Here is a 26,442-nt window from a genome sequence, read left to right as displayed (position 1 = left end):
GAAGAGCGTATCAGCTGATCGGTTCAGTAGCTATCCGCGTGTTTCTTTCAGTACCACAATGAGTTCCACAAAGCTAGATAAGCTTGGAGTAATCAGGTTGAGCAGGTCTTGGACTTCAGTCTTGTCCAAGCGTAGCCACTGCCTCATCGTACGTGTCTCGGTCCTCATTGTTAAGTTCCCGTAGCATTTAACGGTAACAAGCTGTAACACACTTTCCCTTTGTCTCCGAGCTAACCACTCACGAACCAACACATGCTTTCTTTTCATTTTTTTCTTAAGTAAACACCATATAATATAAAGCAAACTCTGCAACGTCCAGATTCAGTGTTTCTTTTGCTTTTCAGCTAATATATCCCAGAATGCAACAGGCCTCTATATGTGACCAAACTTGAGGATAAATTCGAGGCAGAAAATTGTCGGGAGATAATTTCGGTGAAAAATTCCCGAGAAACTAGCTTGTGTGACCGCGCCTTTAAGCTGCTGTGTTACACTGGGCCTTTTTCCTCCAACCCCATTGGCGATAGGGGCGACTGGCAACTCCAACTTTTCCGGGTGTGCGTCACACACGGCCAAGGTCGGTTGTCCGTATTCACAAAGTAAACAATTTAGAGCAGTCGCCCTGTATCAATTAAATAGTGAACAAAGCAGCTCTGCCAGTCTACTTTACAAGTTTCTTGTTTGGCCATTTTCCACTGCTCCTCACCCCTCAGCCACTGCCGTCGTCTGTTTGTTTACATACAGCCGCGCGGTTGCTCGTACCCCCAACCGTTTTCCATCCGTACGGACAAACGACGATTCACTCCCGGTTGGGCGCACGGACAACCGCGGTTGCCAGTAGCCCCAACGGTTAGTGGAAAACGGCCAGTGTGACACTGTCATAAGGAATCGCGCGTGACGCCGACGGTAGGTAGACGTGACCCGTACATGTCAAAGCAGCGCGAAACTCGGGGAGGTAATGCCCGAAAATCGGGATGGTAAGAATTTAGGATTCAGCGCGAAACTCGAGGATCGCAAAACTCGGAAAGCGCGAAACTCGGGAGGGTACTGTATATAAAATTGAAGACCTATTTATTTACAAGAGTATCAGGGACCAAAAATAAAAGTTTGTATGACTGAAATAAATGACTTGGAAGCATTTACGAGAATTTTTATGAATATTTTGGAACCAGAAAAGGAGACATTGTTATTTTAAAGATGAAAAAGAATGTTATTAGCTACTTTTCCTCCCCTCCTCCTCCTCCTCCTCCTTGTCTTCCTCCTCCTTTCCCTTTCTTTTCCTACTCTTACTCCTTTCTTTCTTCCCCTTCTCTTCCTCCTCCTCTTCATTTCACATCTAATCCCTTTTCTCCTCCTGTCTTCTTCTCAATATCCTCCTTTTCCTCCTCCTCCTTATACTCCTTTTCCTCCTCCTTCCCCTTCTCTTCCTCCTCCTCCTCTTCATTTCACATTTCATCCATTTTCTCCTCCTGTCTTCCTTTCAGCATCCTCCTCTTCCTCCTCCTCCTCCTTTCCCTCTCTTCCCCTTCTCTTCCTCCTCCTCTTCATTTCACATCTTATCCCTTTTCTCTTCCTGTCTTCTTCTCAATATCCTCCTCTTCCTCCTCCCCCTCCTCCTCATCTTCCTCCTCCATTCTCTCTTCCATTTCTTTCTTCTCCTCTTCATTTAACATCTAATCCCTTTTCTTCTTGTCTTCTTTTCAATATCTTCCTCCTCCTCCTCTTCTTCCTCTTCCTTATCTTCTTCCTCCTCCTCCTCCTCCTCTTCCTCCTTCTCTTCATTTCATATCTTATTTCTCCTCCCCTCTTCTTTTCAACATCCTCCTCCTCCTCTTTTCCCTTTCTTTCCTTTCTTTTCCTCCTCCTCTTCTTTATTTTATGTCTTATCCATTTTCTCCTCCCTTTCAATATCCTCCTCTTCCTTGTCTCTCCTCCTCCTCCTCCTCTTCCTCCTCCTTTCCCTTTCTTCCCCTTCTCTTCCTCCTCCTCTTCTTTATTTTACATCCATTCTCTCCTCCTCCCTTCCTTTCAATATCCTCCTCTTCCTCCTCCCTCCTCCTTATACTCATCCTCCTCTTCCCCTTTTCTTCCTTTCACATCTAATCCCTTTTTTCTTCCTGTCTTCCGTTCAATATCCTCCTCCTCCTTCTCCTACGACTATTACTCTTCCTCCTCCTCCTTTTCCTACTACGAATACTCCTCTTCTTTCTCTCTCCTCTCTCCCCCTCCCCCCGGCACTCACCACTGAGGCGTGTCTTGTAGAGGGAGGCTGGCTGGTGGTGAGAGAGGATATCCTTGGCCGTCTTGATGGGCTTGAAGTGGAAGAAGGACGGGGAGTATCGGCCGCCCCCGCCTGAGATGGTGGAGAGGTGGTCTTCTTGGTCCTCCCGAAACACTCCCTCCTTACCCATGGCTGCCAGCTGCCGACCCTGGGGGGAGGAGGTGGAGGAAGAGGGGGAAACAATAATTAGATGAATGGTTGGAACAGAAGGAGGAAAGGAAGGAGGAAATGTGAATATATAAACTGGCAGACAGGCTTATAGTGAGGTTCTCCACTCTGGTGATTTAACCATAACTTTATTTTTCTTTCTCTCATCACCAACTAATTTTTTCCTTTCTTCATATAACTGGAAAAATCACTACCTATTATTTTCTTTCTTCATATCGCGGAAAATTCACCTCGACTTTCATTTTTTTTCCCCCTTCATCTCGCCTTTAGTTTTAACCCGGTAGCAGCGGGGATCATGTTTCTTAATGGTCCCTCCAAGCGAGAAAAATGAGAAAAAATCATCCCTCACACAAAGGATTTCATAATATATATCAACGCATTTGTGATCAGTTTATGCATCATCTATTTTGGGGGGGTTTATATCATGGCACAAATTTGGCCCGTCGCTGCTACACGGTAAAGCCACAAATTTGGCCCGTCGCTGGCACACGGTAAAGCCACAAATTTGGCCCGTCGCTGGCACACGGTAAAGCCACAAATTTGGCCCGTCGCTGGCACACGGTAAAGCCACAAATTTGGCCCGTCGCTGGTACACGGTAAAGCCACAAATTTGGCATCACTGGTTACGGTAAAAGCCACAAATTTGGCTCGTCACTGGTACACGGTAAAGCCACAAATTTGGCCTGTCGCTGGTACACGGTAAAGCCACAAATTTGGCCAAATCACTGTACACAGTAAAACCACAAATTTGGCCCGTCGCTGGTACACGGTAAAGCCACAAATTTGGCCCGATCACTGGTACACACGGTAAAGCCACAAATTTATTACGTCGCTGGTACATGGTAAAGCTACAAATTTGGCCTGTCGCTGCTACACGGTAAAGCTACAAATTTGGCCTGTCGCTGCTACACGGTAAAGCCACAAATTTGGCCCGTCGCTGCTACACGGTAAAGCCACAAATTTGGCCCGTCGCTGCTACACGGTAAAGCCACAAATTTGCCCGCTGCTACATGGTAAAGCCACAAATTTGGCCCGTCGCTGCTACACGGTAAAGCCACAAATTTGGCCCGTCGCTGCTACACGGTAAAGCCACAAATTTGGCCCGTCGCTGCTACCGGGTTAATCTGCTCAACAGTTACTTGGTGCCTGCAGGGATGAAAGCGCCTCAGTTATGTATGTAAGTTAAGTTTACTCCTAATGCAATGAAGTAACAGTCGATGCCATTTTTAAGGGAGATGACGATTTTTGCATTAACTACTTCTGCAGGGATCGAGGTTGTTCCAATGGTGAATGACTTGGTTTGAGAAGAAACTCCTGCCAATGTTTGTACTACAGTGCCTTGCTAGAATAGACAGACCACTCCTCCTCTTCCTCCTCCTTTCCCTTTCTTTCCTTTCTCTTCCTTCTCCTCTTCTTCACTGTTTCTGATTTTTAATTGGTTTGTAGTGAGACCTTGCAGTGATCAACAATACTGAGCTTCTTCAGGTACCTCAAGACCTGACTCATATCACCCATTAAGTATCTCGTCTCCAGCGTAAAGAGGTTGAGTTGGTTGAGTCGTTATGCAGCTGAATTCTTAATCAACCGTGTAGCAGCGACGGGCCAAATTTGTGGCTTTTCCGTGTAGCAGCGATGGGTCAGATTTGTGGCTTTACCGTGTAGCAGCGACGGGCCAAATTTGTGGCTTTTCCGTGTAGCAGCGACGGGCCAAATTTGTGGCTTTACCGTGTAGCAGCGCCGGGGCAAATTTCTGGCTTTACCGTGTAGCAGCGACGGGCCAAATTTGTGGCTTTACCGTGTAGCAGCGCCGGGGCAAATTTGTGGCTTTACCGTGTAGCAGCGACGGGCCAAATTTGTGCCATGATATAACCCCCCCAAAATAGATGATACATAATCTGATCACAAATGCTTTGATATATATTATGAAATGGTTTGTGTGAGGGGTGATTTTTTTCTCATTTTTCTCGCTAAGAGGGACCATTAAGAAACATGATCCCCGCAGCTACTGGGTTAAGTATCTCATTTCCAGCATTAAGAGGTTGAGTTGCTCGAGTCATTGCGCAGATAAATTCTTGATTAAGGTTGGTAACATTTTCACAGAGCATCGCTACACTCTCTACACTACATCTTTCATCCCTTCCTTTCTACATATTGTTTCCATTATGCACTTCACCCTTTTCCTCTTCCTTCCTTTATTCTTTTATCCTTTCTGTTACCTTTTCTTTACTTCCTCTTCCTCCCGCCTCTTACCTTGGGGATGAACATGACCACGAACACGATGGTGGCCGTTGCGACAAGACCAAACCCAAGGCAAGGCGGCTGCAGGGACGGGGGCACGATGAGGCCGGCCAGGGTCCACGCCAGCCACAGCGGCAGCACCAGGCCCAGCGCTGCACCGATGTACGCCGCCTCTCTGTAGTTCTCTCGTATGCTGCGGCACTGGGCGGGGGAGGGGGGTGAGGTTGGCTTAGGGGGCAGTGGTGGTGTGACAAAATGAAAGCATGGAAAAAGTTAGGTATATTGACGAAATGAAAGCATGGAAAAAGTTAGGTATATTGACAAAATGAAAGCATGGAAAAAGTTAGGTATATTGACAAAATGAAAGCATGGAAAAAGTTAGATATATTGACAAAATGAAAGCATGGAAAAAGTTAGGTATATTGACAAAATGAAAGCATGGAAAAAGTTAGGTATATTGACTAATGAAAGCATGGAAAAAGTTAGGTATATTGACTAATGAAAGCATGGAAAAAGTTAGGTATATTGACTAATGAAAGCATGGAAAAAGTTAGGTATATTGACAAAATGAAAGCATGGAAAAAGTTAGGTATATTGACTAATGAAAGCATGGAAAAAGTTAGGTATATTGACAAAATGAAAGCATGGAAAAAGTTAGGTATATTGACTAATGAAAGCATGGAAAAAGTTAGGTATATTGACAAAATGAAAGCATGGAAAAAGTTAGGTATATTGACTAATGAAAGCATGGAAAAAGTTAGATATATTGACTAATGAAAGCATGGAAAAAGTTAGGTATATTGACAAAATGAAAGCATGGAAAAAGTTAGGTATATTGACTAATGAAAGCATGGAAAAAGTTAGGTATATTGACAAAATGAAAGCATGGAAAAAGTTAGGTATATTGACAAAATGAAAGCATGGAAAAAGTTAGGTATATTGACTAATGAAAGCATGGAAAAAGTTAGGTATATTGACTAATGAAAGCATGGAAAAAGTTAGATATATTGACTAATGAAAGCATGGAAAAAGTTAGATATATTGACTAATGAAAGCATGGAAAAAGTTAGATATATTGACTAATGAAAGCATGGAAAAAGTTAGATATATTGACAAAATGAAAGCATGGAAAAAGTTAGGTATATTGACTAATGAAAGCATGGAAAAAGTTAGGTATATTGACTAATGAAAGCATGGAAAAAGTTAGGTATATTGACTAATGAAAGCATGGAAAAAGTTAGGTATATTGACTAATGAAAGCATGGAAAAAGTTAGGTATATTGACTAATGAAAGCATGGAAAAAGTTAGGTATATTGACAAAATGAAAGCATGGAAAAAGTTAGGTATATTGACAAAATGAAAGCATGGAAAAAGTTAGGTATATTGACTAATGAAAGCATGGAAAAAGTTAGGTATATTGACTAATGAAAGCATGGAAAAAGTTAGGTATATTGACAAAATGAAAGCATGGAAAAAGTTAGGTATATTGACTAATGAAAGCATGGAAAAAGTTAGGTATATTGACTAATGAAAGCATGGAAAAAGTTAGGTATATTGACAAAATGAAAGCATGGAAAAAGTTAGGTATATTGACTAATGAAAGCATGGAAAAAGTTAGGTATATTGACAAAATGAAAGCATGGAAAAAGTTAGGTATATTGACTAATGAAAGCATGGAAAAAGTTAGGTATATTGACTAATGAAAGCATGGAAAAAGTTAGATATATTGACTAATGAAAGCATGGAAAAAGTTAGGTATATTGACTAATGAAAGCATGGAAAAAGTTAGATATATTGACTAATGAAAGCATGGAAAAAGTTAGGTATATTGACTAATGAAAGCATGGAAAAAGTTAGATATATTGACTAATGAAAGCATGGAAAAAGTTAGGTATATTGACAAAATGAAAGCATGGAAAAAGTTAGGTATATTGACTAATGAAAGCATGGAAAATGTTAGGTATATTGACTAATGATAGCATGGAAAAAGTTAGATATATTGACTAATGATAGCATGGAAAAGTTAGGTATATTGACTAATGAAAGCATGGAAAAAGTTAGATATATTGACTAATGAAAGCATGGAAAAAGTTAGGTATATTGACTAATGAAAGCATGGAAAAAGTTAGATATATTGACTAATGAAAGCATGGAAAAAGTTAGGTATATTGACTAATTAAAGCAAGGAAAATCTTAGATATATTGACTAATGAAAGCATGGAAAAGTTAGGTATATTGACTAATGAAAGCATGGAAAAAGTTAGGTATATTGACTAATGAAAGCATGGAAAAAGTTAGGTATATTGACTAATGAAAGCATGGAAAAAGTTAGGTATATTGACTAATGAAAGCATGGAAAAAGTTAGGTATATTGACTAATGAAAGCATGGAAAAAGTTAGGTATATTGACAAAATGAAAGCATGGAAAAAGTTAGGTATATTGACAAAATGAAAGCATGGAAAAAGTTAGGTATATTGACTAATGAAAGCATGGAAAAAGTTAGGTATATTGACTAATGAAAGCATGGAAAAAGTTAGATATATTGACTAATGAAAGCATGGAAAAAGTTAGGTATATTGACTAATGAAAGCATGGAAAAAGTTAGGTATATTGACTAATGAAAGCATGGAAAAAGTTAGGTATATTGACTAATGAAAGCATGGAAAAAGTTAGATATATTGACTAATGAAAGCATGGAAAAAGTTAGATATATTGACTAATGAAAGCATGGAAAAAGTTAGGTATATTGACTAATGAAAGCATGGAAAAAGTTAGATATATTGACTAATGAAAGCATGGAAAAAGTTAGGTATATTGACAAAATGAAAGCATGGAAAAAGTTAGATATATTGACTAATGAAAGCATGGAAAAAGTTAGGTATATTGACAAAATGAAAGCATGGAAAAAGTTAGATATATTGACTAATGAAAGCATGGAAAAAGTTAGATATATTGACTAATGAAAGCATGGAAAAAGTTAGGTATATTGACTAATGAAAGCATGGAAAAAGTTAGATATATTGACTAATGAAAGCATGGAAAAAGTTAGGTATATTGACTAATGAAAGCATGGAAAAAGTTAGATATATTGACTAATGAAAGCATGGAAAAAGTTAGATATATTGACAAAATGAAAGCATGGAAAAAGTTAGGTATATTGACTAATGAAAGCATGGAAAAATTTAGATATATTTACTAATTAAAGCATGGACAAAGTTAGGTATATTGAATAATGAAAGCATGGAAAAAGTTAGGTATATTGACTAATGAAAGCATGGAAAAAGTTAGATATATTGACTAATGAAAGCATGGAAAAAGTTAGGTATATTGACTAATGAAAGCATGGAAAAAGTTAGGTATATTGACTAATGAAAGCATGGAAAAAGTTAGATATATTGACTAATGAAAGCATGGAAAAAGTTAGGTATATTGACAAAATGAAAGCATGGAAAAAGTTAGGTATATTGACAAAATGAAAGCATGGAAAAAGTTAGATATATTATGTCTATGAAAAGCTAAAGCTCTGATCTATTTAACCCCTTGGATGTGGATTTCCTACAAGAAGACATCACCAAGCTACAGGAATGGAGCAAAAAGTGGCTGCTACAATTCAATGGAGAAAAATGTAAAGTCCTGCACCTTGGGAGGGGATATCCAGCACACCAATACCACATGGGAAACACTCCACTATCCACCACAGAGGCAGAGACAGACCTGGGAGTGTATGTTACCAGGCTACCAGTGAAGGGATATCCAGCACACCAATACCACATGGGAAACACTCCACTATCCACCACAGAGGCAGAGAAAGACCTGGGAGTGTATGTTACCAGGCAACCAGTGAAGGCAAAATCTGAGCCAGTCGCAGCGGACGGGTTAAATCTGAACTTCTCTGCAAATTTAAACTTCTACGTAAATCAATGTAAATTCTCCCCCCCCACCACCAGTACCCACCTTCACCGCCATGGCTGCCACCACCACCAGCAGCAGGATGACGTATATGAGGGAGAGGAGGACCTGCCTGTAGGACGCCATGCAGGATAGCTGGAGGAGGCCCGCACCGCCGCCCTCCCGCACCACCGCCACCCCCGCCGGCTGCGACCACTGCCACTGAAGGTTGATGGTGACCTGTGGAGATGGTGGTGGTGATGGTGAGGGGGTGATGGTGATGATGGTAGGAGGAGAAGGTGGTATGAAGGATGGAAGGATAGAAAGAGAAAGGAATGGAGAGAAGGAAAAAAAAGGGAAGATGGAAAACAAAGGAGATGAGAGAGGGAGAAGAGGGAAAAAGGGAGAAAAGGAAGGAAAATAGGAAGGAAGAGAAAAGGGAAAGGAGAAAAGAAAGAAGGAAGGGAAAAGGAACAGGAAAGAATTAAGGAAGAGAGGGTAAAGAAAGGAGGGGAAAAGGGAAAGGAGAAAAGAAGGAAGGGAAAAGGAAGGAAAAGGAATAGGAAAGAAGGAAGGGAGGGTTAAGGAAGGAGGGGAAAAGAAGGGAAGGAAAAAAGGAAGGAAAAAAGGAAGGAAGGAGAGAAAGATAGAAGGGAAAAAGAATGAATTGAAAGAGGAAGGACAAAAAAAGGAAGGGAAAAAATAAATAAAAAACGAAATGAAAAATGGAAAGAATGAACAAAGAAATGAAGGAAAAAAAGAACAAATGAAAAAAAATGAAAAAGAAAATTAAAAGGGAATGAAGGAATGAAGGAATAACAAAAAATGAAGGAAGGAAAAATGAATGAAGAAAATATGAAAAAATGGAATGAATGAAGGAAAGGAGAAAACACACACACACACACACATTTTCCCTTCCTTTCCCATCCCTTCCCTCTCCTTCCTTCCCATCTCTTTCCTTTCCTCCCCTTCCCATCCCTTCTCTTCCCATCTCTTCTCTTTCCTTCCCTTCCCATCCCTTCCCTTCCATTTCCTTTCCTCCTCTTTCTTTCCCATCCCTTCCCTTTCCTTCCTTCCCATCTCTTTCCTTTCCTCCCCTTCCCATCTCTTCTCTTCCCTTACTTTTCTTTCCTTCCCTTCCCATCCCTTCCCTTCCATTTCCTTTCCTCTTTTTTCTTTCCCATCCCTTCCCTTTCCTTCCTTCCCATCTCTTTCCTTTCCTCCCCTTCCCATCCCTTCTCTTCCCTTACTTTTCTTTCCTTCCCTTCCCATCCCTTCCCTTCCATTTCCTTTCCTCTTTTTTCTTTCCCATCCCTTCCCTTTCCTTCCTTCCCATCTCTTTCCTTTCCTCCCCTTCCCATCCCTTCTCTTCCCTTCCTTTCCCATCCCTTCCCTTCCATTTCCTTTCCTCTTCTTTCTTTCCCACCCCTTCCCTTTCCTTCCTTCCCATCTCTTTCCTTTCCTCCCCTTCCCATCTCTTCTCTTTCCTTCCCTTCCCATCCCTTCCCTTCCATTTCCTTTCCTCCTCTTTCTTTCCCATCCCTTCCCTTTCCTTCCTTCCCATCTCTTTCCTTTCCTCCCCTTCCCATCTCTTCTCTTTCCTTCCCTTCCCATCCCTTCCCTTCCATTTCCTTTCCTCCTCTTTCTTTCCCACCCCTTCCCTTTCCTTCCTTCCCATCTCTTTCCTTTCCTCCCCTTCCCATCTCTTCTCTCCTTCCTTCCCATCCTTCCCTTCCATTTCCTTTCCTCCTTTCTTTCCCACCCTTCCCTTTCCTTCTTCCCATCTTTCCTTTCCTCCTTCCCATCTCTTCTCTTTCCTTCCTTCCCATCCCTTCCTTCCATTTCCTTTCCTCTTCTTTCTTTCCCATCCCTTCCCTTTCTTCCTTCCCATCTCTTTCCTTTCCTCCCCTTCCCATCTCTTCTCTTTCCTTCCCTTCCCATCCCTTCCCTTCCATTTCCTTTCCTCTTCTTTCTTTCCCATCCCTTTCCTTTCCTTCCTTCCCATCTCTTTCCTTTCCTCCCCTTCCCATCTCTTCTCTTTCCTTCCCTTCCCATCCCTTCCCTTCCATTTCCTTTCCTCTTCTTTCTTTCCCATCCCTTTCCTTTCCTTCCCTTCCTTCCCTTCCCATCCTTCCTTCCATTTCCTTTCCTCCTCTTTCTTTTCCCACCTTCCCTTTCCTTCCTTCCTTCCCATCTCTTTCCTTTCCTCCCCTTCCCATCTCTTCTCTTTCCGTCCCTTCCCATCCCGTCCCTTTCCTTCCTTCCCATCTCTTTCCTCCCCTTCCCATCCCTTCTCTTCCCATCTCTTTCCTTTCCTTCCCTTCCCATCCCTTCCCTTCCATTTCCTCTTTTTTCTTTCCCATCCCTTCCTTTTCTTCCTTCCATCTCTTTCCTTTCCTCCCCTTCCCATCCCTTCTCTTCCCATACTTTTCTTTCCTTCCCTTCCCAACCCTTCCCATCCATTTCCTTTCCTTTTTCTTTCCCACCCCTTTCCTTCCTTCCCATCTCTTTCCTTTCCTCCCCTTCTCTTCCCTCACTTTTCTTTCCTTCCCTTCCCATCCCTTCCCTTCCATTTCCTTTCCTCCTCTTTCTTTCCCACCCCTTCCCTTTCCTTCCTTCCCATCTCTTTCCTTTCCTCCCCTTCCCATCTCTTCTCTTTCCTTCCCTTCCCATCCCTTCCCTTCCATTTCCTTTCCTCCTCTTTCTTTCCCATCCCTTCCCTTTCCTTCCTTCCCATCTCTTTCCTTTCCTCCCCTTCCCATCTCTTCTCTTTCCTTCCCTTCCCATCCCTTCCCTTCCATTTCGTTTCCTCCTTTTTCTTTCCCACCCTTCCTTTCCTTCCTTCCCATCTCTTTCCTTTCCTCCCCTTCCCATCTCTTCTCTTTCCTTCCCTTCCCATCCCTTCCCTTTCCTTCCTTCCCATCTCTTTCCTCCCCTTCCCATCCCTTCTCTTCCCATCTCTTTCCTTTCCTTCCCTTCCCATCCCTTCCCTTCCATTTCCTTTCCTCTTTTTTCTTTCCCATCCCTTCCCTTTCCTTCCTTCCCATCTCTTTCCTTTCCTCCCCTTCCCATCCCTTCTCTTCCTTCTTTTCTTTCCTTCCCTTCCCATCCCTTCCTTCATTTCCTTTTTTTCTTTCCCATCCCTTCCCTTTCCTTCCTTCCCATCTCTTTCCTTTCCTCCCCTTCCCATCTCTTCTCTTCCCTTACTTTTCTTTCCTTCCCTTCCCATCCCTTCCCTTCCATTTCCTTTCCTCCTCTTTCTTTCCCACCCCTTCCCTTTCCTTCCTTCCATCTCTTTCTTCCTCCGTCCCATCTCTTCTCTTTCCTTCCCTTCCCATCCCTTCCCTTCCATTTCCTTTCCTCTTCTTTCTTTCCCACCCCTTCCCTTTCCTTCCTTCCCATCTCTTTCCTTTCCTCCCCTTCCCATCTCTTCTCTTTCCTTCCCTTCCCATCCCTTCCCTTTCCTTCCTTCCCATCTCTTTCCTTTCCTCCCCTTCCCATCTCTTCTCTTTCCTTCCCTTCCCATCCCTTCCCTTCCATATCCCTTCCTCTTCTTTCTGTCCCATCCCTTCACACACACACACACACACACACCCTCCCTCTCTCTCCCTCTCCCTCCAACACACACTAACCTGTACCAACACAATGAAGAACAACAGCAGCGCCTGGTAGTGGGCTGGCAGATAGACCCCAGAGTTCAGCGAGACCAGGAACACGCACTTGACAAGCAGCACACCGAACACCAGGGCACCAGACACCCCCGCCAGTAACCTGTGTGTGTGTTTGGTAGTGTGTTAGATGTGGCGTTGTGGACCATAGGGTGAATTAGGTGGTTTAAAGGGAAAGAGGAAGGAAAGGAGAGAAGGGAGAGATGGAATGAAAGAAAGAAGGAAGGAAAAAGGAAAAGGAAGGATGGAATGAAAGAAAGAAAGGAAAAGAGGAAAGATGGAGTGAAAGAAAGAAGGAAGGGAAAAGGATGGGAAAGAGGGAAGGAAAAATGGTATGAGGGAAAAAGGAAGGAAGGAAAGAAAGGGAAAAGATGGGAGAAAGGAGTGAGGGGGGAAGGAAGGAAGGAAGGAAGGAGGGAAGGAAAAATGGTATGGGGGGAAAAAGGAAGGAAGGAAAGGAAGGGAAAAGATGGGAAGAAAGGAGTGAGGGGGAAAGATGGAAGGAAGGAAGGAAGGAAAAATGGAAGGAAGGAATGAAAGAAAGAAAGGGAAAAGGAAGAAAGGAAGGGGAAACAGGCATGAAGGGAAAAAGGAAGAAAGAAAGGAAGGAAGGAAGGAAGGAGGGAAGGAAAAAAGGAAGAAGGAGAAAAGGAAGAAAATAAGGAAAATCAGGCATGAGGGGAAAAGAAAACAGGAGAGGTAGAAAGAAATCAGGAAAAGAAGAAAATGAAGAAAGGAAGGAAAAATATGAGAGGAAAACACACACACACAAAAAAAAAAAATATATATATATAGATTGGTAGACAGGACTATCCAAGCTTGACCTGGGTACTACACATAGGTAAACACACACACACACACACACACACACACACACACACACACACACACACTAACCTAATGACCCTGAACTATCCAAGCTTGAACTGTATACTACACATAGGTAAACACACACACACACACACACACACACACACACACACCTGGTGGCTCCGCAGGTGAGGGGGGTGGGTGTGAGGGCGACAGGCACCCCAGTGAGGGAGGCCAGGAGCAGCCCCATCAGCAGCGACTGGCCCAGGAACAGGTGTCTTCGGGAGGGTGTGCCGTGGACTGCCCGAACCACCACGTACACCTGCAAAGACGGACAGGTGTTTAGGGAAATGATTAGGAAGGGAAAGAATGAAGGAATGGAAGGAGGATGATGATGAATGAGAGGAAGTGGGTGCTGAATGCTTCTTTTCCCTCATATTTTCTTACTTTCCTTCCCTTCCTTTTCCTTTGCTTCTCTTCCCTTCCCTTTCCTTTCTATCCCTTCCTATCCTTTCTCTCCTGTTCCCTTCCCTTCCTTTAGTTCCCTTCCTTTTCTTTCCTTCCCTTCTCCTTCCTTTCCTATCCTTTCTCTCCTGTTCCCTTCCCTTCCTTTTCTTTCCTTCCCTTCTCTTCCCTTTCCTTCCCTTCCTATCCTTTCTCTCCTGTTCCCTTCCCTTCCTTCCTTCCTTCCTTCCCTTCCTTTCCTATCCTTTCTCTCCTGTTCCCTTCCCTTCCTTTTCTTTCCTTCCCTTCTCTTCCCTTTCCTTCCCTTCCTATCCTTTCTCTCCTGTTCCCTTCCCTTCCTTTACTTCCCCTTCCTTCCCTTTCCTTCCTTTCCTATCCTTTCTCTCCTGTTCCCTTCCCTTCCTTTTCTTTCCTTCCCTTCTCTTCCCTTCCTTCCTATCCTTTCTCTCCTGTTCCCTTCCCTTCCTTTACTTCCCCTTCCTTCCCTTTCCTTCCTTTCCTATCCTTTCTCTCCTGTTCCCTTCCCTTCCTTTTCTTTCCTTCCCTTCTCTTCCCTTTCCTTCCCTTCCTATCCTTTCTCTCCTGTTCCCTTCCCTTCCTTTACTTCCCCTTCCTTCCCTTTCCTTCCCTTCCTATCCTTTCTCTCCTGTTCCCTTCCCTTCCTTTACTTCCCTTCCTTTTCTTTCCTTCCCTTCTCTTCCCTTTCCTTCCCTTCCTATCCTTTCTCTCCTGTTCCCTTCTCTTCCCTTTCCTTCCCTTCCTATCCTTTCTCTCCTGTTCCCTTCCCTTCCTTTACTTCCCTTCCTTTTCTTTCCTTCTCTTCCCTTCCCTTCTCCTTCCTTTCCTATCCTTTCTCTCCTGTTCCCTTCCCTTCCTTTACTTCCCTTCCTTTTCTTTCCTTCCCTTCTCCTTCCTTTCCTATCCTTTCTCTCCCCTTCTCTTCCCTTCTCATCTCATTCCTTTCCCTTCACTTAACTTCGCCTCCCTTCCATTCCCTTCCCTTTCCATACCATCGGACCTCCCCTTCTCTTCCCTTCTCATCTCATTCCTTTCCCTTCCCTTCTCTTCCCTTTCCTTCCCTTTTCATACCATCCCTTCCCTTCTCTTCCTATCCCTTTCCTCCCATTCCCTTCCCTTCCCTTCCCTTCCCTTCCCTTCCCTTCCCTCCCCTCCCCTCCACTTCCTTTCCCTTCCCTTCCTTTCCCTTCCCTCCACTTCCTTTCCCTTCCCTTTCCATTCCATCCCTCCCCTTCTCTTCCTATCCCTTTCTTCCCCTCCCCTTTCCTTTCCCTTCCCTTCCCTTCCCTTTTCATCCTATCCCTCCACTTCTCTTCCTATCCCTTTCCTCCCCATCCCTTCCCTTCCCTTCCCTTCCCTTCCCTTCTCTTCCCTTTCCTCCCCATCCCTTCCCTTCCCTTTCCCTTCCCTTCCCTTCCCTTTCCTCCCCATCCCTTCCCTTCCATTCCCTTTCCATCCCATCCCTCCCCTTCCCTTTCCCTTCCCTTCCCTTTTCATCCTATCCCTCCACTTCTCTTCCTATCCCTTTCCTCCCCTTCCCTTTCCTTTCCCTTCCCGTCCCTTCCCTTTTCATTCCATCCCTCCCCTTCTCTTCCTATCCTTTCCTCCATCCCTTCCCTTCCTTCCTTCCCTTCCCTTCCTCCTCCCCATCCCTTCCCTTCCTTTTCCTTCCTTCCTTCCTTTCCTCCCCATCCCTTCCCTTCCATTCCCTTTCCATCCCATCCCTTCCCTTTCCTTTCCCTTCCCTTCCCTTCCCCTACCTCCCCTCCCCTTCTCTTCCCTTTCCTTTCCCTTCCCTTTCCATACCATCCCTCCCCTTCTCTTCCTATCCCTTTCCTTCCCTTCACTCCCCTCCCCTTCCCTTCCCTTCTATGCATGCCATTAACCTGTATAAGTGGTTCATAGAAAGCTCATTGATAGTATGTTCTGGTTGTGTGTGTGTGTGTGTGTGTGTGTGTGTGTGTGTGTGTGTGTGTGTGTGTGTGTACAGTTCCATTACAATTGTTCTCAGCCCCGACACACACACACACAGAGAGAAGGAAGGATAAAAAGTTAGAATTAATGAAGGAAGGAAGGAAAGAAGAAAGGAAAGAAAGGAGGAAGGAAGAGGAGGAGGAGGAGAATGAAAGGAATGAAAAAAAAGGAAGAAGTAAAGAATAAAAGGGAAAAAAAGGAGGAAAAAGGAACGAAAGAGCAAAAAATGAAAAAAAAAATGAATGAACGAAAGAATGAAAGAATACAAAAAAAGTGAAAGAAAAGAATCACAGAGGAAAGAAGGACACACACACGCACACACACACACACACACACACACACACACACACACACACACACACACACACACACCTCGAAGGCAACTATGGCGGCGGCGTTGGTGGCGGAGGCAGCAAGGAGCGGAACGACCCATGGGGCGCTGCGCAGGTAACCCATGGTGGGGGCGGAGGTGTTGGCAGGGGGCACCATACCCTCACCTGCCGGGAAGACGAGGGGGGGGGGATTAGAGGGGGTGTAGGGAGGGAGGGGGGGAGGGGGGAGAGAGTGAAAGGAAGGGAAGGGAAGAAGAGGGACAGGAAAGGGAGGGGAAGGAATGGTTGGGGGGAGGGAGAGGTAGGGAGAAGGGAGGGAAAGGGAAGGGGGTAAGGAGAGATGGAAAGGGAGGGGAAGAGATAGGAGGGAAAGGGAAGGGAAAGGAAGAAAAGGGAATGGAAGGGAAAGGAAAGAAGGAAGGGAGGGAAGGAAAGAAGGATGGAAGGGAAAGGAAGGGAAGGAAGGGAAAGGAAGGGAGGGAAGGAAGGAATGAAAAAAATAAATATGGAAGGAAGGGAAGAGGGAAAGGAGATGAAGAAAGGAGGGAAGGAAGGAAAGAAGGAAAGGGGAGCAAAGTATAGACGAAAAAAGTTCAGGATAATAAAAAATAAAGTACAAAAAATATACTCTCTCTCTCTCTCTCTCTCTCTCTCTTACCGGGGGGCGGGGGGTGGGGGGGCCGGCTGAGGTCATCGTTGAAGGAATGATTGGAGAGAAGGAGAGGGAAGGAGGAAAGTCCCTCCATCTCTTGGGGGGAGGAGGAGGAGGAGGGGGAGGAGTCACCGCCAATCAGCTTCCTCCATCACGGTGACGTCATCTGGGGGAGAGAAAATAATAATAATAATAATAATAATAATAATAATAATAATATGTACAAAAACAGAAAGAAAATATAAAAGAAAAAAGTAAAAATAGAAGAGGAAGAGGAGGAGGAGGAGGAGGAGGAGGAGAGAAAAATAAGATAAAGAGGAGGTAATAAAGATAGAAGAAAAAGGAGGAAGAGAGGATGGAGGAGGAGGAAAAGAAGACTGAAGAAGGGAGGAGGAGGAGGAGGAGGAGGAGGAGGAGCCGCAGAAGAAGAAAAGGAAGAAGAGGAAAAGGAAAAAAAAGGATATGGAAAAGATGTACAAGAAAAGAGGAAAATATAAAAGAAAAGAAGAAAAGTTGAAGAAGGAAGAGGAGATAAAACAGAAGAAGAAAAGAAGAAGAAGAACAAGAAAAACAAGAACAAGAAGAAGCAAAGAAAGTTAACAAGAGTAGAAGAAGAAAAAAAAAGAAAATACAAGAAAAATGAAAAACAACAACAATAAAACAAAAAAAACAAAAAAAACAAGGCTGCTAAACATACAAGATGGATAACTAGCTTAAAACAACAATAGGTACGGAGATGAACACTGAGGCCACGCGCATTTTTTTTACCGAATTTTACTTACTTACTGAACTTAAACACAAATATTAAGTTAAGCGGAAAGACTTGAAGAAAACGGAACTTGGCAACACTGGGGACAAGGAAGGGAGGGAGGGAGGGAGGGAAGGAGGAAAAGAAAGACGAAGGAAAAATGAAGGAAGGAAAGGAAGGAAAGAAGGAAGAGAGGATGAAGGGAAGAATGAAAAGTATGGACGAAAGAGATGAGGAGAAGGAAGGAAGGGGAAGGAAGGAAGGAAGGAAGAGGAAGGAAGGAAGGGGAAGGAAGGAAGGAAGGAAGAGGAAGGAAGGAAGAGGAAGGAAGGAAGGAAGGAAGGGGAAGGAAGAAAGGGGAAGGAAGGAAGGAAGGAAGAGGAAGGAAGGAAGGAAGGGGAAGGAAGAAAGGGGAAGGAAGGGGAAGGAAGGAAGGAGAGGAAGGAAGAAAGGAAGGAAGGGGAAGGAAGGAAGGAGAGGAAGGAAGAAAGGGGAAGGAAGGAAGGGGAACGAAGGGAGGAGAGGAAGGAAGGAAGGGAGAGAAATAGGTGGATGGAAGAAAGAAGGGAAGTACAAAGAAAGAACAAGAAGAGAAGAAGAAAGAAGAAAGAACAAAGCCTATTATTATTATTATTATTATTATTATTATTATTATTATTATTAGATCTATGGATAGGCGTCAAGAGTAAATATATACACAAAAATTAAAAGCATATTGCCAGTATTTAAATTCTTTCCCTTAAAAATAGATGTTATACTACTACTTTTTTTTTTATAGAAGAGTCAGTTCAAGGCCATAAAAAAAGGTAACAAATCTTTAAAAAAAAGCCCGATACTTACTGCTCCTAAAAAGAGTAAGCGGAGTGGCCGAAAGACAGGTCAATTTCGGGAGGAGAGGTGTCCTGATACCCTCCTCTTGAAAGAGTTCAAGTCGTTGGCAGGAGGAAATACAGAAGAAGGAATATTGTTCCAGAGTTTACCAGCGTGAGGGATGAAAGAGTGAAGAAGCTGGTTAACTCTTGCGTAAGGGATTTGGACAGTAAAGGGATGAGCTTGAATAGAAAGTCGTGTGTGGCGAGGCCGCGGGAGGGGGGGAGGCGTGCAGTTAGCAAGTTCAGAAGAGCAGTCAGCGTGGAAATATCGATAGAAGATAGAAAGAGAGGCAACATGGCGGCGGAGTTTAAGAGGTAGAAGACTATCAGTAAGAGGAGGATAGCTGATGAGACGAAGAGCTAAGGGCTGTATTTAAGACACCATCGCTTCTCACATCAACTATTTCTAAAGGTCAAAGAGGGAATCAATCTAGTTTTCATGAGTGTTTTTTAAGGTTCATGGCACAGAAGAAGGGTCAAACTACCACCAGGGTCATAAAACTACCCCTGGAAAGGCCTACAGCTCCTATGAAAGCCATGTCAAATATGTGAACTTGGGCGACGAAATGTTTTAAAATACGACCCGTAGACTCCACTCTGTCCAAGAAAGCTGTGTGAGTGGAGCCCCCCCACACGTGAGATGCATACTCCATACGAGGGCGGACAAGGCCCCTGTATATGGATAGCAACTGTGCGGGGGAGAAGAACTGGCGGAGACGGTACAGAACGCCCAACCTCAAGTAAGCTGATTAACTACTACTACTACTACTACTACTACTACTACTACTACTACACACACACACACACACACACACACCTGCTGGCCCGCTGATGCACACCTCCGTCCAGTCACACTCTCTACACACACACACACACACACACACACACACACACACACACACACACACGTACACACACACAGACACGTGGTGATTGGTATTGATTATGTCCACGGTTGAGAAAGTTGAGAGAGAGAGAGAGAGAGAGAGATTCTAAAGACACTATTTCAAACACAAAACTACTACTACTACTACTACTACTACTATTCTCTCCACAACTACTATCACCATCACCACCACTACTACTACTACTACTACTACTATCGCTAACGGAGAAGTCAAGGTTATTAGCGCAAAACGAACTCCCATCAATTTGCTACTACAGTCACAGCCTAGAAACGGTGTGTGTGTGTGTGTGTGTGTGTGTGTGTGTGTGTGTCATCTCTTCCTTTCTTCCGATCTTTTCTTTCTTTCCATTTCCTTCTTCCTTCTTTTTCCACTTTTCTATATTTCCTTTCTTTCCTTCTTTCTTTTCTTCTTTCATATTTTCCTTGTTCCTTCTTTCCTTCTTTTTCCTAATTTTCTTGTTTTTTTTTCTTCTTTTCTTTCTCCTCTTTATATTCTTCTTACTTTCTGCCGTTCGTCTAATTCCCCTGTTCGTGTTTCCTCTTCCCTTATCCGTTTTTCTTTTCTCTCTCTTCCTCTCTTCGTCTTTCTGCCGTTCTTCTATTTCCCCTGTTCGTGTTTCCTCTTCCCTCATTCGTTTTCTTTTTTCCCTCTTCCTCTTCTTCCTTCCCTCTTTCTTTATTTCTCTCTTTCTTCTTTTCTCTCTCTCCTCTTTCTTTTTTCTCTCCTTTCCTCCTCCTTCTTTTATCCTATCTTCCATCTCTCCCTGTGTGTGTGTGTGTGTGTGTGTGTGTGTGTGGATGAGGTAACTAGGGAATGGGCGGATCAGAAGGAGGGGGAGGGGGAGGAGGGTTTTAAAACATTACGTCCTACATATTTCTACATGCACGCACACACGCACACACGAACACGCACGTACACGAACGCCTTATGACACACACACGCACACACACACACACACACACATAGAAGAAGAAGAAGATGAAGAGAGAAAGAAAGAGAAGAAGAAGAAGAAGCAGGAGAGAGAGAAAGAGAAGAAGAAGAATTGAATTAAATTGAATTGAAATATTTATTGTTGTAAAAGACAATAAAAATCTCCATTTTACAAAAAAAAAAAAATTAGAATGTAAATAGTGATAATATTCCTGAGGAGGTACACATGAAATTACCTAACTTTGGGTACTTTAATGTCAGGTACAATGTTATGATTAATGAACCAGGCGACAAGGGAAGGCACATCACTTATACCCTGAGGACGGTAACAGGACATGGCAGGACACGCAAGGACATAATGTTGTAGAGCGTGACCTCCCGGCCTGGCGCACACAGCACAAGACTCGGGTGGGGCACCACTCACCTCCCAGTGCAGGTAACTCTCGATTTACGCGAGTTTGGTTTACGCGTTTTTTTTAAATAACGCGGGGTCCAAAATCAAAATAAATGTTTAATTTACACGTTTTTTCACTTATATGCGATATTTTATGGAGTGGCTACCAGATGTCTCACGCAACTGGACTCACACGGCGCCGCGGCCACACAGCTGAGCTCAGTTCTTCCCGCGCGTCACTTGAACAACACAGTACCCACACTGCCACGCTACTCAACAACAACAACACCCTCGCTGCTGTGCTACCACGAGGGGAAGGGCAGCCAGAGGAGGATCCATGAGAGGGAGAGGAGTCAGAGTGATACAGTAGGCAATAAAGGTACAAACCTACCTCTTGTTTGATTTACATTGTTTTTGATTTATGCGACCTCTTCAAGGACACAATACTCGCGTAAATCGAGAGTTACCTGTACTATTTATACCCTAGTCTAAGACGCATTACAACCAGATCATATAAGCCACTCTCTACCGTAGGTGACATTGGTGTCTTGCGAAACATGGACATAGTGGATAGAGCTTGGACTACCCCTCTCATAGCAGCTGGCAATGGCAGAGTCAAGTGAGCTTTGTGTGTAGAGTTTAAGTCTGCCCTTGGTATAATTATAAGTATGTTCTGCAGGAGTGCCCTCTAGAGTCCTATTAAGGGCACGCCGAGCCAAAGCATTCGCTCGTTCATTTTTAAAAGGGATGCCCACATGAGATGCCACCCAAGTAAAGTGACCTCGATGATTATCCCTCTCTAAGCCGCCAATGGCAAGAAGACACTGAGAAGAAGAAGAAGAAGAAGAAGAGGCAGAAGAAGAGGCAGAAGAAGAGAGAAAGAAAGAAGAAATAGATGATCAAGAAGAAGAAGAAGAAGAAGAGGCAGCAGAAGAGAAAGAAAGAGAAGAAGTAGATGATGAAGAAGAAGAAGAAAAAGAAGAAAGAAGAAAAAAAGAAAATGAACAAGAAAAAAAAATACAATAGGAAGAAAAAAGCAAATAAAAAAATAAAAAAAGACCAAGGAAACAACAACAACAACAAATAAACAAACAAACAAACAGGAAAAAAGGAAGAAAAAAAAGAAAGTGAAGAAGAGGAATGCGGAATGTGACAATGTATGTGTGTGTGTGTGTGTGTGTGTGTGTGTCGCAAGGAAGGGAAAGTTTTGTTGCCCGGCATAAGTAATTTTCGTCACCAGCAAATGCAAATTATGAGAAAGGAAAGACGAAGAGAGGAAGAAGGAAAACAAGAAGAGGAAGAGAGGAAGAAGGAAAACAAGAAGAGGAAGAGAGAAAAGACGAAGAGAGGAAGAGGGAAAACAAGAAGAGGAAGAGAGAAAAGACGAAGAGAGGAAGAGGGAAAACAAGAAGAGGAAGAGAGAAAAGACGAAGAGAGGAAGAAGGAAAACAAGAAGAGGAAGAGAGAAAAGACGAAGAGAGGAAGAAGGAAAACAAGAAGAGGAAGAGAGGAAGAAGGAAAACAAGAAGAGGAAGAGAGAAAAGACGAAGAGAGGAAAAAGGAAAACAAGAAGAGGAAGAGAGGAAAAAAGAAAACGAATGAGGGAAGAGGAACACGAACAGGGGAATTAGAAGAACGGCAGAAAGACGAAGAGAGGAAGAGAGAGAAAAGAAAACGAATGAGAGAAGAGGAAACACGAACAGGGGAATTAGAAGAACGGCAGAAAGACGAAGAGAGGAAGAGAGAAAAGAAAACGAATGAGGGAAGAGGAAACACGAACAGGGGAATTAGAAGAACGGCAGAAAGACGAAGAGAGGAAGAGGGAAAAAGGAAAACGAATGAGGGAAGAGGAACACGAACAGGGGAATTAGGAGAACGGCAGAAAGACGAAGAGAGGAAGAGGGAGAAAAGAAAACGAATGAGGGAAGAGGAAACACGAACAGGGGAATTAGAACAACAGAAAGACGAACAAATATTGGAAAACAAAGAAAACCGATGAAAAAAGTCAGAAATAAAAGGAAAAATAAAAATATAAAATAGAGAGTAAAACAAAAGAAAAGCGAGTGGTTTGGCTGCTCTGAGATACGCGTACTGAACCCGTCATGATGTATCGCCCAGTATCCCTCTGTTAGCGATCACCGCCTCCAGGGCCTAGGATCTGCCTGAGCTGGTGGGCTGGTTCACTGACAATCATGTGTTCTCAAATGGTTTTGCTCTGATTAGTCAAAACGATCTTGCTTTTAATCCTGTGAGTATTTGTACGACACAATTCTCACGATGTTTTCTACCGTCGTTAACAAGTTTATGGAATGAGTTACCCCGTGAGATCGTCCTTTCTGCAGACATTTCTACATTTTAGGATCGCTTGCACAGTCGTTTTGTTTGTTTTGATAGTTACCAATGGCGGAGATCGACGCTATAGTTTTCCACGTGAAACTGGTCTATGGGGTAGTGGCGGCTGCAGAGGAAGCGAGGTGTTGAGAGTGCGTGGCAAGGTGCGTGGCTAGGCTAACCCCGCAGCCGCCACTACCCCATCAGCCAGTATTACGTGGAAATTTTCTAGCGTCGATCGCCGCCATTAGTAACGATCAAAACAAACAAAACGACTGTATATGCGGCCCTTAGTCAAAACGATCTTGCTTTTAATCCTATGAGTATTTGTACGACACAATTCTCACGATGTTTTCTACCGTCGTTAACAAGTTTATGGAATGAGTTACCCGGTGAGATCGTCCTTTCTGCAGACATTTCTACATTTAAGTCTCGTGTGAATGTCTTTTTGAAACAGTAATTTTATTTTTCCTCCTTTTGGCTTTGACTGGCCAGTTTCTTAATTAGTCGTTGCCTTTGATTCTCTCCAGGACCGTTTGGTATTTTGTGTGGGTCAGCTTGTTCTATTTGCACCCTGGAGGGATTCTGTACATTTGAATTCCTGGGGGTCAAGACGGCGAGTTTCACCTTTGTCAGTCAACCATGTAGCACTATAGGGAGTTATTTATCACTGACGTGTGGGCCCAGCGTACCCATATTATAGGAGTCAGCCACTTAGTATATTGTAGTCTCCGGGTCCTGAGTCATGGGTATCACAAGTAGACGCCAGTAATGATTTTAATGATAATTTTAACCCGGTTTGTTTCATGTACTCCTTTGTTTTCCAGTCGCATGGAGAGAGAGAGAGAGAGAGAGAGAGAGAGAGAGAGGAGGGACAGGCCCCCCTCGGCTCGTAGGAAGGAGGCAAACAAAAGTAAAAAAAATGAACAGGGAATTTGAGAATAACAAACAAAAATAAGAAAAAGAAAGTGCAAAAGAAGAATGCAAAAATGACAATAAAACGAAGACTTAGGAAAGGAAAAGAGAAACAAAAAATAGGAAAATAAAAGGACTGAGAATGAATTAGAAAAGCAAAAGAGACGAAGAGAATAAGGAAAACAAAAGAAAGAGAAAAGTAGGAAAATAAAAGGACAGAGAGAGAGTTATAAAAACAAAAGAGAAACGAAGAGAATAAGGAAAACAAAAGAAAGAGAAAAGTAGGAAAATAAAAGGACTGAGAAAGAATTAGAAAAACAAAAGAGAAACGAACGAAGAGAATAAGGAAAACAAAAGAATGAGAAAAGTAGGAAAATAAAAGGACTGAGAAAGAATTAGAAAAACAAAAGAGAAACGAAGAGAATAAGGAAAACAAAAGGACGAAACGAAAAAGACTTAAAAAGAAATTAAAGGATGAAAAAGTAATTAGGAAAAGAGGAAGAAGAAAGGGAGGAGACGAAGAATAAAAAGGAAGAAAGAAAAGGCAGGAAAAAATAAATTAATACAGAAGGGAAGAGAAGGAACGAAGGAAGAAAGAGGAATAAGAAGAAAGAAAATACTAGGAACAAAATAAATACAGAATAGAGAAAATAAGAATAAACGGAAAGAGGAGAAGGAGGAGGGAAGAGGAAGGACGTAGAGGAAAACAAATTAACAAGAAAAAGAGAATGAGGAAAATAAGAATAAGAGAAAATAAGAAAAAAAGAACCAGAACAAAGAGAACAGAAGCAAAGAATGACAATGAATAAACCAAAAAAAAAAAATTCTAGTGGAAAAATTTGCACGCATGAACACACACACACACACACACACACACACACACACACACACAGCTTAACCATTCAACTTTTCTATTTATTTTTGGAAGAGGAAGAAGAAGAAAAAGTGATGATGATGATGGAGGAGGAGGAGGAGGAGGAGGAGAAGAAAATGAAAAGATGATGATGAAGAAGAAGAAGAACAAGAAGAAGAAAGAGAAGAAATACTACTACTATTACTACTACTACTACTACTACTATTTCTACCACTACTACTGCTACTACTACTACTACTACTACTACCACTACAACTACTACTACTACTACTACTACCACTACTACTACTACTACTACTACTCAACTACTAACTACTACATCAACTTCTTTCTTTCTTTTTTTCTTCTTCTTGAACACATGATCAACTCAGAAGAGAGAGAGAGAGAGAGAGAGAGAGAGAGAGAGAGAGAGAGAGAGAGAGAGAGAGAGAGAGGATAATATAATGCAACAATAAAAGACGTGAGGAGGAAGAAGAAGAAGAAGAAGAAGAAGAAGAAGAAGAGGAGGAGGAGGAGGAGGTAATGATGACGATAATGATGGTTGAGGAGGAGGAGGAGGAGGAGGACGAGGAAGAAGAAGAAGAAGAAGAAGAAGAAGAAGAAGAAGAAGAAGAAGAAGAGGAGGAGGAGGAGGAGGAGGTACTGATGACGATAATGATGGTTGAGGAGGAGGAGGAGGAGGAGGAAGAAGAAGAAGAGGGAGAAGAAGAGGAGGAAGATTGAAAAGCATAAGAATGAAAAAAAATCGAGAAACAAAAAAGAAAAGAAGAAAAGGAACAAGAAAATGGAAGAAGCAGGAGGAGGAGGAAGAGGAAGAGGAGGAGGAGGAGGAAGATAAGGAGAAAAGAAAAAAAAAACACGTAAAATAGAGTGAGACCTTGAGGTAATAATTCTCTCTCTCTCTCTCTCTCTAAGTGTGGGAGAGTTAAGGTGAACAATCCCACACACCCCGAGAGAGAGAGAGAGAGAGAGAGAGAGAGAGAGAGAGAGAGAGAGAGAGGAGGGACAGGCTAACAAACTCATAACCATCTCTCTTGACCTTTCCTTTCTCCTTCTCTCTCTCTCTCTCCTCCTCCTCCTCCTTCCTTCTTTCATGATTCAGACAGTTGAGGAAGGAAGGAAGGAAGGAAGGAAGAACGGAGATGGAAGGAAGGGAGGAAGGAAGGAAGGAAGGAAGGAAAGGGAGAAGGGAGATGGGAAGGAAGGAAGGAAAGAGGGAGGGATAAAGGAAAGGGGAAGGAAGGAAGGAGGGACTGGGAAAGAGGAAGGAAGGAGAAGGGATGAAGGAATGGGGAAGGGAAGAAAGAAAGGAATGAAGGAAGGAGAGGAGGAAGGAAGGAAGGAAGGAAAGAAAGAATAAAGAAGAAACAATTAAAAAAGAAAGGAAAAGAAATAGAAGGAAGGAAGGAAGGAATGAAGGAAGGAAGGAAAGGAGGAAAAGGAAGAAAACAAAAGATAAAAAACGAAAAAAATAATGAAAGAAAGGAAAAGAGAAAATATGAAAGGAAGGAAAGAAGGAAAGAAGGAAAAAAAGATAAAAAGAAAGAATGGAAAGAATGAAAGGAATAAAAAACAAAAAAAATCAATCAGGAAAGGAAGGAAAAAAAGAAAGAAAAAACTCATTGATTGGCAACAGAAGCAATAAAAAAAAAGAGAGAAAGCGGCCAGTCTCTCTCTCTCTCTCTCTCTCTCTCTCTCTCTTGCAAGTGAGCCCTAAGAGGAGGAGGAGGAGGGAGGGAGGAAGGAAAGGAGGTTGATGAAGTAAGAAGAGGCAGAAGAAGAGAGAGAGAGAGAGAGAGAGAAGGAAATATATCGAAGGAAAGGAGGGAGGGAAAAAAAGAATGGAGGAGGAGGAAAGAAGAAGGAAGGAAGGAAAGAAGGAAGGGGAGAAAGGAGAATAACTGAAGGTATGAAAGAAGGAAAGGAAGGAAGGAAGGAAGAGAAAGAAAAAATATGAAAAATGAATGAGAAAAGGAA

General features: G+C 42.9%; 1 protein-coding gene across 3 annotated transcripts in view; it reads right to left on the bottom strand.

Annotated features, from left to right (window-relative positions):
- The window catches only part of LOC126984688 (protein bride of sevenless-like), a 57,048-nt gene that overhangs the window by 4,838 nt on the left and 25,768 nt on the right, over positions 1–26,442 (bottom strand). Inside the window, exons 2-8 of one of the 3 annotated variants that reach the window (XM_050838579.1) lie at positions 16,500–16,659; positions 15,882–16,006; positions 13,226–13,374; positions 12,207–12,345; positions 8,641–8,814; positions 4,697–4,885; positions 2,240–2,426 (exon numbers count right to left, since the gene is read on the bottom strand). In XM_050838579.1, coding sequence (XP_050694536.1) covers positions 2,240–2,426; positions 4,697–4,885; positions 8,641–8,814; positions 12,207–12,345; positions 13,226–13,374; positions 15,882–16,006; positions 16,500–16,587 — 1,051 coding nt within the window. In that variant the 5' untranslated portion in view covers positions 16,588–16,659. The remainder of the gene's footprint in view (positions 1–2,239; positions 2,427–4,696; positions 4,886–8,640; positions 8,815–12,206; positions 12,346–13,225; positions 13,375–15,881; positions 16,007–16,499; positions 16,660–26,442) is intronic. The other 2 variants (XM_050838581.1, XM_050838580.1) reach the window with 2 other exon arrangements.

This window comes from Eriocheir sinensis, chromosome 57 (assembly GCF_024679095.1).
Source record: "Eriocheir sinensis breed Jianghai 21 chromosome 57, ASM2467909v1, whole genome shotgun sequence".
Lineage (NCBI taxonomy): Eukaryota > Metazoa > Arthropoda > Malacostraca > Decapoda > Varunidae > Eriocheir > Eriocheir sinensis.
Note: the sequence above shows the minus strand (reverse complement) of the source record. Positions and strands in the feature narration are given on the sequence as shown.